Source organism: Ixodes scapularis, unplaced genomic scaffold (assembly GCF_016920785.2).
Source record: "Ixodes scapularis isolate PalLabHiFi unplaced genomic scaffold, ASM1692078v2 ptg001909l_1___fragment_2___debris__unscaffolded, whole genome shotgun sequence".
In the NCBI taxonomy this organism is placed as follows: Eukaryota; Metazoa; Arthropoda; class Arachnida; order Ixodida; family Ixodidae; genus Ixodes; species Ixodes scapularis.
The window spans coordinates 113148-124194 of record NW_024610206.1 but is presented as its reverse complement, the minus strand read 5'-3'; the positions used below and the strand labels follow the sequence as shown (position 1 = coordinate 124194).

The 11047-nt window shown below is 46.3% G+C and overlaps 1 protein-coding gene across 1 annotated transcript in view; it reads right to left on the bottom strand.

The window, feature by feature from the left end:
• Positions 1-935: 935 nt before the first annotated feature.
• The window catches only part of LOC115320332, a gene marked incomplete at its 3' end in the record, with an annotated part of 28490 nt that continues 18378 nt past the window's right edge, over positions 936-11047 (bottom strand). The window contains exons 4-5 of the mRNA XM_042288335.1: positions 1894-1980; positions 936-1007 (exon numbers count right to left, since the gene is read on the bottom strand). Coding sequence (XP_042144269.1) covers positions 936-1007; positions 1894-1980 — 159 coding nt within the window. The remainder of the gene's footprint in view (positions 1008-1893; positions 1981-11047) is intronic.

Sequence of the window (11047 nt, the reverse complement as noted above, 5' to 3'; positions counted from 1 at the left end):
TCTTAATTACGAATCAAAAACGGATCGTTTTGACTGTCCCTGTCTTGCGGCGCATTTTGTCAAAAGAAGTCATGTACGAACTGGCCCATCTGTCACCATTGCTGAACGACGTGTTTGTAGGTCATTTTCTGTATCTACTGCTTCGTGACGCTTCATATAAGTTTGTGATTTTCAAATGATATTAATATTTCAAGGAACGCATAAACGAATGTATTTTAATTCAAACCCTTTAAAAGAAAGCGACGTGTGCGTGGGTTACCGTCTTTGTTATTGGCATGTAAACCAACACACACACGAAAAAAATACATTGCCTTGTGAACTGTTGTACAATTCAAGGCAGACGAATCACAATAACAAATGTGTTTCTCTTGGCATCGGTTTCATAAGTACAACGGATAGATCTATGTTTGCGTCAATTGACTGTGTTAAAAATGGGCATGCATTTCATTCGTTCATGACAAGCTTCCATGGTGGCCAAATTTAACAAACCATTAGGAAATTTCATTTCAAATCATGCAAATAAAAGAACCCATGTGTAAACATTTTCAAAAAGATTAAAAATGTTTATATATATATATATATATATATATATATATATATATATATATATAAACATTTTTAATTTTTATACATATATATATATATATACACTGGACAAATTTTTCACTACCACAAAATTGAAAACTATTTTGTCTTATATTCTGAGTTCCAGTGTTTTTTACATCCGAAGGACCGATGGCGGATTTTTGTTTTTGGGTCAGTGTCACAGGTCACATCTGAGGAGCTTCACAAGGGTCGGATACCCTCTGCACAACACAAAAACTTTTTTGCTTAAACTGCCTTCAATTCACATGTTTTCTCATAGCGTTTTTGTATTGCACAGTGACGTTGAAGGCAAGTTCCATGAATAGATAAATAAGATATCCCCACTTTACCAGTAGTGGCCGTTATTTTCTCAGTTCCATCCTCCTGATTTGGGGTCTCCTCTTTGCACTGGTTTTTGGCAGCTTAAATAAAAAAGTAGAGCAATTTAGTAAAAAAACATTATACTAGAATTTACAAAATCGCTCGCTTCAAAAACAAAAATAAAATATTTTAGCTTGAATGCTCCGCGTTTCCTTCAGATAAGCAATAAAAATCAACATTTTTCCTAAGAAAATAGGTTCAACGCAAATTTAATGTAACGCAAAGAGGAAATCGAAACACCCTTGTTTAAAGGAGGGACAGAGCTTTCATTTACTTCGTGTCTGCTTTTTGTCCTAGATTGTTTTTTTTTTTTTTAATTTACGTTTAAATACGCTCTTTAGATGGTTAATATCACGAAACAGTCTGTTGTACGGTCTTAGTAAACCAACGCCGGAAATTTTGTATGTTCAACAATAAAAATATTTTCTCTGTCTTTCTCGCTCTCTTTCTTTTTTTTTTTTGTTCTAATGACTCGGAATTAACTGAGAGGACAGATTTTCGCTTTTTATAGTGTTAGAGGCAAAAATAAAATTAGTTAGATGTTTAGGCAGCGTTCTGTAGATGATAAAATTTACCAGCGCTGTACGCCTGGGGTCTTAAACGTGCATCACACAGACGTGATGCACGACCGCACGCCAGTGCAATGAGCAATCTTGGTCGATGAGCCCAAGATTGGTCGAGAGATGGCGTCACCTACCCACTAAGAAAATATTTACTGACTCACTGAAGGGTAGGCATATAAAAGTGTGACCGGTGACGACGGCGAGGTAGCTGTGCTCCTGTTTTCGAACAAGCTGCTATAATGTGGGAGTGTTTCTTAATTTTACAACAACAATAAACAGAAAGATGTAATGAATTAAGTAGACTAGATTGAATGATCATTAATTCTTACGAAATATATGCTCGGTTCGGATATCGAGTGCTTACCATGGTTCCAATGATTCATCAACACAACGGCACACTTTGCATTAGTGTATGCAAAAGGATAGCAAGTTGTATTCGTAAAGATCCCACCTGAAAGGATACAAGGCGGCAGTTCGAAATCAGGGTGGAATCTGTTTACCTGTTTGAGAGGTGAACCAGGCTGAGAGCATTCGATAATAAACGCCAAGCTGCAATATGTTAAGAAGTTGAACTACACTCTCAGAAGTTCCTACACGCATACTAAACTGCGATGCATGTAAAACGCCAATCAATAGCTTTGTCTTTTATTCACTGTCAGTGAGGATCCTGAGTAGGACCACAACCCAATAGCATGCACTCATGTCTTTGTCTCGCACCTGAGTATCCCGTCAAACATTTTGCACTTAGATGGGCCTCGGAAATGTAATTTCGAAAGCAATGAGTAATGCTGTTAAGATGATTGCCTTGAAAGAATTCATTACATTTCTAAATTGCCAGCCAATAAAAGTAATTAATTATATTACTAATTACACAAAAAAGTACTTTCGATTCAAGTAATTTCATTTACAGTAAGGCCATTACCCCCCTCTCTGGATCCGTTTATTTTCTTCAGACGTCGATCTAGCTCACTGCTTTCGGCGTGCCTCAAAGCGGCGTCATTTTCGCGCCAAGTCCTTGCCAATTCTTCCTAAATTGAATTGGTGTATCATGCAGCAGTTCTTCCCTAAATTTAGCGGTTTTTGCACTAAATTTAGACAAAAACTGCCCCTACTAATTTCAGCAGGGCAGTGAGTTAGTGTACAGCTATATACAACAGTTCAGGTTTACTTCCTGAATTTAGCGGGGAAATTAAATTGGAGCATGACCCAACAGAAATGAAAGGTTCCCGTTATATTTAGCAGGCGTGAAACGCTTTCGTCAAATTTAGAAGCTGAGCCGTGACAGACGGGCGCGCAGGGCATCACGCTTTGGTTGTCGTAGGTATACAAGTGAAAGAAAAAAGTGAAAGCCGTTTACAACTCCCTGCAACGCCGAATTAGAGCGCAGCTCTTGAGGAGGAGGAGGAGGGAAGGGTACTGGGGGGGTCAAGTGACCTTGGGTGGGGGTCACGTGACCTAGGGGGGTCACGTGACGATGCCGATGCCGATGACGTCATCAGTAACGATGACGATGCGGTTACCGATGACGTCATCAGTGACGTCACTGATGACGTCATCAGTGATGATGACAATGACGATGCGGTGCCGGTGACGTCATCAATGATGATGACGATGACGATGCGGATGCCGGTGACGTCATCAGTGACGTCACTGATGACGTCATCAGCGATGATGACGATGACGATGCGGATGCCTGTGACATCATCAGTGACGATGACGATGACGATGCGGATGCCGGTGACGTCATCAGTGACGTCACTGATGACGTCATCAATGATGATGACAATGACGATGCGGATGCCGGTGACGTCATCAGTGATGATGACGACTACGATGCGGATGCCGGTGACGCCATCAGTGACGTCACTGATGACGTCATCAGTGATGATGACGCTGACGATGCGGATGCCGGTGACGTCATCAGTGACGTCACTGATGACGTCATCGGGGGTCACGTGACCGCGGGGGTCACGTGACTTGGGGAGCCACGTGACTTTGGGTGTCACGTGACCTTGGGGGTCACGTGACCTTTGGGGAGGGGTCACGTGACCTTGGGGTGACCTTGGGCTCACGTGACCTTGGGATGACCTTGGGGGTCAAGGGACTTTGGGATGACCTTGGTTACGCCGACAGCGACGGCGACGCCGCTCAAGCCGGGAACGGGCCCCTAAGAGCTGCGCTCTAAAAATAGTACGATCTTTTAGAGCGCAGCTCTTAGGGGCCCGTTTCCGGCTTGAGCAGCGTCGGCGTCGCCGTCGGCGTCGGCGTCGGCGTAACCGCGCGGTGCATCATGAGAAATGTCCCATAATGCACCGCGCGAGCCCCCCACCGGGGTCACGTGACCTCGTGGGGGGCACGTGACCCCCCCGAGGTCACGTGACCCCGGTGCATCATGGGAAATGTCCCATAATGCACTGCGCGAGCCCCCCACTGGGGTCACGTGACCTCGTGGGGGGCACGTGACCCCCCCGAGGTCACGTGACCCCCCGAAGTCACGTGACTCCCCTGAGGTCACGTGACCCCCGCCGATGTCGTGCGACCCCCCAATGACGTCATCGTCACTGATGACGTCACCGGCATCCACATCGTCATCGTCATCATCACTGATGACGTCATCATCACTGATGACGTCACCGGCATCCACATCGTCATCGTCATCATCACTGATGACGTCACCGGCATCCACATCGTCATCGTCATCATCACTGATGACGTCACCGGCATCCGCATCGTCATCGTCATCATCACTGATGACGTTACCGACATCCGCGTCGTCATCGTCATCATCACTGATGACGTCATCACTGATGTCGTCACCGGCACCACATCGTCATCGTCACTGATGACGTCACCGGCATCCGCATCGTCATCGTCATCATCACTGATGACGTCACCGGCATCCGCATCGTCATCGTCATCATCACTGATGACGTTACCGACATCCGCATCGTCATCGTAATCATCACTGATGACGTCATCAGCGACGTCACTGATGACGCCACCGACATTCGCATCGTCATCGTCATCATCACTGGTGAAGTCATCAGTGACGTCACTAATGACGTCGTCGGTACCCGCATCGTCATCGTCACTGATGACGTCATCAGTGACGTCAGTGATGACATCATCGGCATTGGGGGTCACGTGACCCCCCTGGTTAGTTTAACCCCCCCCCCCCGTGCCCTTCCCTCCTCCTCCTCAAGAGCTGCGCTCTAATTCGGCGTTACAGGGAGTTGTAAGCAGCTTTCACTTTTTTGGATACCTCATTACCATAATTTGTTTCTCAATGAACTTTCAAAATTCCAGTTACTTAGCGCTTTTAGAAAAAAATTCTTGATCGTGGTGTATGAACTGTGATTTCTGAAATTGATTTACGGGCTGTTTAATGTATGATGTGTTGCTTTCTCTCTGAGTTCCACTGTTTCCTTTGTGTGTGTGTGTGTGTGTGTGTATGCATGCACATGTGAGTACATTTTTTTCAAATGTATAGCTACATAGTATTTCCGGTGGTTGTCAGGAACTGCACAAGGATCTCCATGTTCTTTTTCCGGGCTGCACGTTACTTTGCCTTTCTTTCTTTCTGTGCAATAAAAATTTGATATTATAAAAGTTACAGTTATATTGAATTTGTCAAGGGGCAGGATAGTAGCGGCTGCTTCTCGGATCATGCAATCCCACGTTTGTATTTTGAGCCTGATGGCTGTATTTTTACTTATAAACGGTCCCCTCTGGCAAGCGTTTCGAAAACAGCCATGGGAGAGCACGTGACATTCGGCGCAATCGTGACGTAGATTGTCTCGGGATGAGTGAATGTGCGGTGGCACTGACGTCAACAGGATGTCCTACCAGTTCCAGCCAGCCACCGGAGTGGCCGAAGCACGGCAGCGATAGCGCCACCGCAACTGATCTCAAAGCCTGTTTTGTACGAATTTTGACTGACTGGTTAATCCTCTATAACAGAGGTGGCCAAGCTGCGTTTTGCGAGGCGCATGCCGCTCTTCGAGTGTTTAAGTGCGGCTCGCTGCTCCCCCCCCCCCCACACACACACACACACACGCTCACCCGCCTACCCACCGGTCACACGATCACTTCCCCAAGAAGAGAAATGGAACGCGTTTTAAATTGAGAGACAGGTTGCAGCCTGGTAGTCTTCTGCTACTGCGACCTTATACGTACAGTTTGACAGCTTCTGACTCGGATAGATTGAAAGTGATTCGGGTTTTGTTTATTACTCTAAGCAAAAGTCAACACCCCCCCCCCCCCCCCCCCCCCTTTTTCCGTTGCTCTTGTAACCTTCGTGGTTTTGTTTGTGACTCCTAGGCCGGGTCAGCCTGGCCACTTCAGCTCTATAATCTTGTAGACGGACTATAGGACACACAAGAGAGAGTCCCGGCGAAAAGGGGGTTTTTCCGTCACTTCTCTCATGGTGGCCGGAGGCGAGACAGGCATTGTCACTACTTGTAAAGGTTCCTTGACGGGCATTCCAAACGAAACTTTACCGGCATCCACTAGGTGCTCATTGCTAATCGTTCATTCCGTTTTAAAATTCCTTTTTGTGACTTTTTTAACAAGAAATTGGTGTACGTGATGTGATACTGCTTCGTTGAACAGGAATAGGATAAGAAAGAAGCGACGAAATTTTGTTGTAATATCCCTTCAAGGAGCTCGTGCCGCAGAAAATCCGGTGGCGTCATATTTGGCGGAAAATTGATCACCCTGAAGTTGGCGGAATACTTTTCTACTAAAATTAGCGGAAAATTCTTCCGCCAAATTTAGTTGGTCGATTGGGTGATGACGTCAAAGCCACTTTAACGTCCCACGTGGCTGTGGCGTTATGACCGTATCGACCCGCCAAATTGGCGGGAAATATTTCCGCTAGACTTGGCGCAAGAAGTTTCCTCTAAAGTTAGTGGAAATTTGTCCCGCCAATTTTAGCGAAAACGTTTTCCTCCAGATATAGCGGAAACTTTTTCCCGCCAAGTTTAGCGGAAAAATTTGGTGGGAAAATTTAGCGAGTTGATAGGTTCATGATGTAGCACCCACTCGTGACGTCAAGCGTGTGACGTCAGGCCATGTGGCCTTAAGTGGTATTTCTAACCCACAACGCTCACGTGTAACGTCACATGACGTCACGGTGGCGTCACGTGTCTGTGTGACGTTACGTGACACGTGATTCTTCATAGACAAGTGACGCTACCGACTATGCCACGCACACACGCTTGCAAGGCTTGGGAGCGAGCGTGGGATTATATGAGAAGGCTTTGCGAACGGGGCCCGATAACGCTATCGCGTTCCAGGTTAACTGAAAAGAAAAAAAAAGATGTTTTTTTTCAACGGCCTAATTGGGACAAGCATTTCACAAAACCAATCTTCCGCGAAAGAAAAAAAAAATTTAGCAATTGTTATGTTACAGGACTAATTTAGTCGGTGCCTATTTAACCTCCGCTCTTTCGCTTTGCGCGCCCGGAGAAGTACGCCCCGTTCCTCGCTCTTGGATTGACTTGACTGCGGAGTCTAAGGGTTGAACGATGCACGCAGCGTATCGATTCCCGGTGCGGCTTGTGTGCGTACTGCAACCTTTCGTAGCTTTGAGTGGCTTCCTTTTACATCCCCTACGGTGGGTGTACCCCCCCCCCCCCCCCCCACACGATTTGTTTTAGATGCGGAGCATCTCTTGCTCGGGCTATGTCCCGCGGCGTCGTAGTCCGCACTCACACTACGCATGCGCAACTCTCCTCGCTGCGCGTGCATTCTCTCTCTCTCTAACAGCTGCGCGAAGTGCACGCAGCTACCAGCTGCGTCCCTCTCTGCAACAGCTGCGCGTGCGTTCTCTCTCTCTTCAACAGCTGCGCGAAGTTCACGCAGCTACCAGCTGCGTGCACTTCGGGTGCGTTCGCTTCTACTCACACCGCGCGCGCAGGCGCAACTCTCCTCCTCTAGTTTCCTCTCCTTCAAGTTTGAATATAAGCAGCGGTAGCGCGCTGCGCGCGTTCAAGGGGAGGAAGTGGCCGAGTGGACTAACGCGTCTCAGCTCGGAGCGTGGAGCGTGGAGCGAAAGCTTAAGCTGGGAACCTCCTGGGTTCGAGTCCCCGCCACCCCCGCCCGTTTCGATGTGGATGAGTTTCGTACCGGCACGCGTTCGTGTGATGACTACTGCGTGATGCACGTTAAAAACCCCAGGTTAGCGGTTGTACTGCACTGGATAAATTTCTCATCTACAGCTAAGAGACCGATTACCCGTTGAGGCGCATCTCCATCAAGGCTGTATAAAACATAAAGAGCAAACCAATTTCTGCGCGCGTTCAGTTCATTGCTGTTGACTCCACTTCACTCCGTTTTTCCGATGAAGTGTAATGGAACGATGCTCCGCATCGCCCCATGGTTCCCCTCGGGAAGATGGTGTAATTTTTTTCTGAAGGCACTCCCTTAATTCGGAGCGACTCCTCTATTCTTAATGCCCCCCTTCCATCCCCCCCTAAAAATTAGACCCCCCCCCCCTCCTTCTAATTTCAATTCGTGGGGACTCCCCTGGTAGCTTCTGTGTTCTGTGCGAACTGCGCGCAAAATGGACCCTGAATTGAAGCGTCAGCTTCTTGGCCGCTGCGAGCAACTTTGTCTTCGGTCATACGAAGATACGCCGCGGGGGACGGCTGTCATCAATGAAGACGGTGCACCACCTGAGCCTCACGAGCCTCGCACACAACGTCAGTGCTTGGAGGCATTGAAAAATAATATTAGTGTCTTGAGACACTCAAGAAGAGCAACATAATTGTAAGAGATCGGGGGAAACAAGCATGAGCGATAAGTTCATTGCATGCACAGTGCCAAAGGCGCTCATGTTGGCCGAGGAACGCTTTCACGACGATGGTTCTCCATAACGACCTTGGTGCGACTGGTTGTAACGACCCTTTCGAAGCTTCGAAGCTTTCAAAGTCTCCAAAATGGCGATCACCATGACAAGCGGCGTCGATGAGCCAATCACTTTGTTAGTTTTTGTTGTCTCTCTGCTGGTATTTGTTTGAGTCTGGATAGCAGGTGGGAGGGCAATCGTGCTACTTTCCCAGATCCAGTGACTTTGGGTACACTGGGCCAAGAACGCCATCTTGGCGGATGCTTCCGTTGTGTTTACATCACCCCAGGACGTGTTTCGTGGAGTGGTGAGATGGTCGTGGGTGAAATACACCTGCCTTTCTTCATCACCCAACAAGATATTATATTTTTTATGCTCGCAGTAAGGACGGGAGGAGAGACTGAGGGATATTATTAATTATTATAAGTGAGAGTGGATTATTCCCTTGAAAATTTCTTTGTGTGGGTTTCGGTAATGCGCTTGCAGCCACCGTGTATATGAAAGATAAGTGAGTGCTCGTAACTACGCGAGTTGAAAGGCTTGCGGTTGCATCATCCTGCCATTCTAGATATATTCCCGATCAATTGCGAGTTTATATAGCACGCAGTGCACAGTTGTGGGCGATCCGGTGAGGACGGTCCCACCGATTTGATAGTGCTGCGCTTGCAAGTCCTCTCACTGACAAAGTCGCTATTGTAACTTAGAACTTAAGACGGTAGGGCGAGTGAAAGAAAGACTGGGGAGTAAGAAGCAGACGGAACGCTGGAGAGGAAAGGGGAAACCTGCTTCTCTCTCCAGCGTTCTGTCTGCTTCCTCCTCCCCGGCCTTCCTTTTCGTCGCCCTACCTTCTTTGTAACAGACTATATCCGTTTGCAGACAACACTCGAACCAAGCAGGCTTCATGTCTAGAAGCAGTTTTGGAAAGCACTGTGCCTTTCCGTTCGCTTGAATGGCGCTAGTCTGTCTAGACATCTTATGTAAAAGCAAAATTTGACTATTTTGCAATTCTCCTTGGACTCTTTTACAGTTCTGCCAGAGACTCTAACAGTGGCGCACACATAGATTAAGCACCTACTTTAAAACCTGTTGCACGAAATTAATTTTAGTTTATTGTTTAATTAGTCATATTCATAGCTGAATAATTTTCCGACGCCTTCTGTAACGCAGCTGCTAAAAAACCAATCCTCAGAAACCAATCGTTACACGTATTCATACAAAAATGTAATGATAACGTCTCTTTGAATTGTACTTAGAAGTTTGAGCGCAGTCATTATTCAGCTGTATTAATTTTCCAGACACGCACGCGAGGCCCCAGCTTTACTTATCGCCCGCGTTAACTGGTAAAGCCTTCACACAAATAAAGCTGTGTTAAAAAAAAAAGTCGCACACTTTTCAAAAATGACAACAGAAACTCTTTTTCCGGCTCACTTGCAAATCACCGCGTTAAACGCGGAGAATGGGCAATCACCACCTCGTGGCTAATTTGTAGTCTGTACATAACGGCAAGAGAAGACAAATGCAGTTTCTTCACTAATTCGGGACACCAGACCACTCTGCATCTGACTTTACACAACAAAACGCGAACGTAAATGTGATTAGTATTGCGACATTGAAACGTGCGCTGACTGGCTTGAGCGACGCAGTATCCTTCAAGATGGCGTCGGGGGCTGGTTGCTCTTCCGTGCGACAGATGGCGCTCTTTTATCTAAAGGGCCCATACTTCGTTTCACCTTTACGTCCAGACAGCTGACGGTACGAGCTGATGGGACCAATCAATAAAGCGTCAAAAGCACATCATGGTGATCGTCGCGTTTTTGCACTTGTCTATCATCGCTGAACCAATCATGAACAGAAAAGGCCTAGTGACTTGCACTTTTGACGCTGATTGATTGGTCCCATTAGCTCGTAGCATCAGCTGCGCCTGGACTTGGGCAGAAAGAAAGTATAAAAACTACCGCTTATGTGGCATTTATGCCACGTCCGAATGTACTACGATATTAAAATTATTACATTTATATCATGTATAGAGGGTATTTATTTTTGGATTCTCTTATCGTTGTTAAAAGTTCGTCAATTCTAAAGTAATGCAATATAATCACGTAAGTTATACTGCCAAGGGGACATTATATATGGGTTAGTGTCTACAATAAGTTGACTATTTAACCAAATTTTGCTAAGTAGGTTTGATTAGCGAAAATAAACATAATGTTTGAATTAGAAACTTGCTGAGCGTCATTCAAAACCACAAAATCAGCAAATAGCAGAAAGAACGCGAATTATAATTTTGTCCTGCGCGTCCATCAAGCCAAATCCTCATAAATCAAAGCATACTGAGTAGCGTTGTCTCAAAGTGGGGTACGTTGAGCCGTTTATACGAATTCGTTATTCTCTTGGAATCTGGGCACGCGCGCCTCACCAGGGAACTTTTTGAGCACACCCTATAGTTCCTAACAAGAGGTAGAGTACAAAATGTAGAGCCCTCGAGCCCATCCTGGCATTATGGTAAATGCTCAAACATTTACTTTTTCAGACAACCTTCTATAAATGGGGATGGTTCGGTTGTTTTTCGTCCATCTTTTGAAATTTGAGCAAACGCGCTTCGCCTGTGAACTTTTTTAGAACAACGCAGTTTCCAGCTAATGCTGGACTATAAAATGTAGAGACCTCG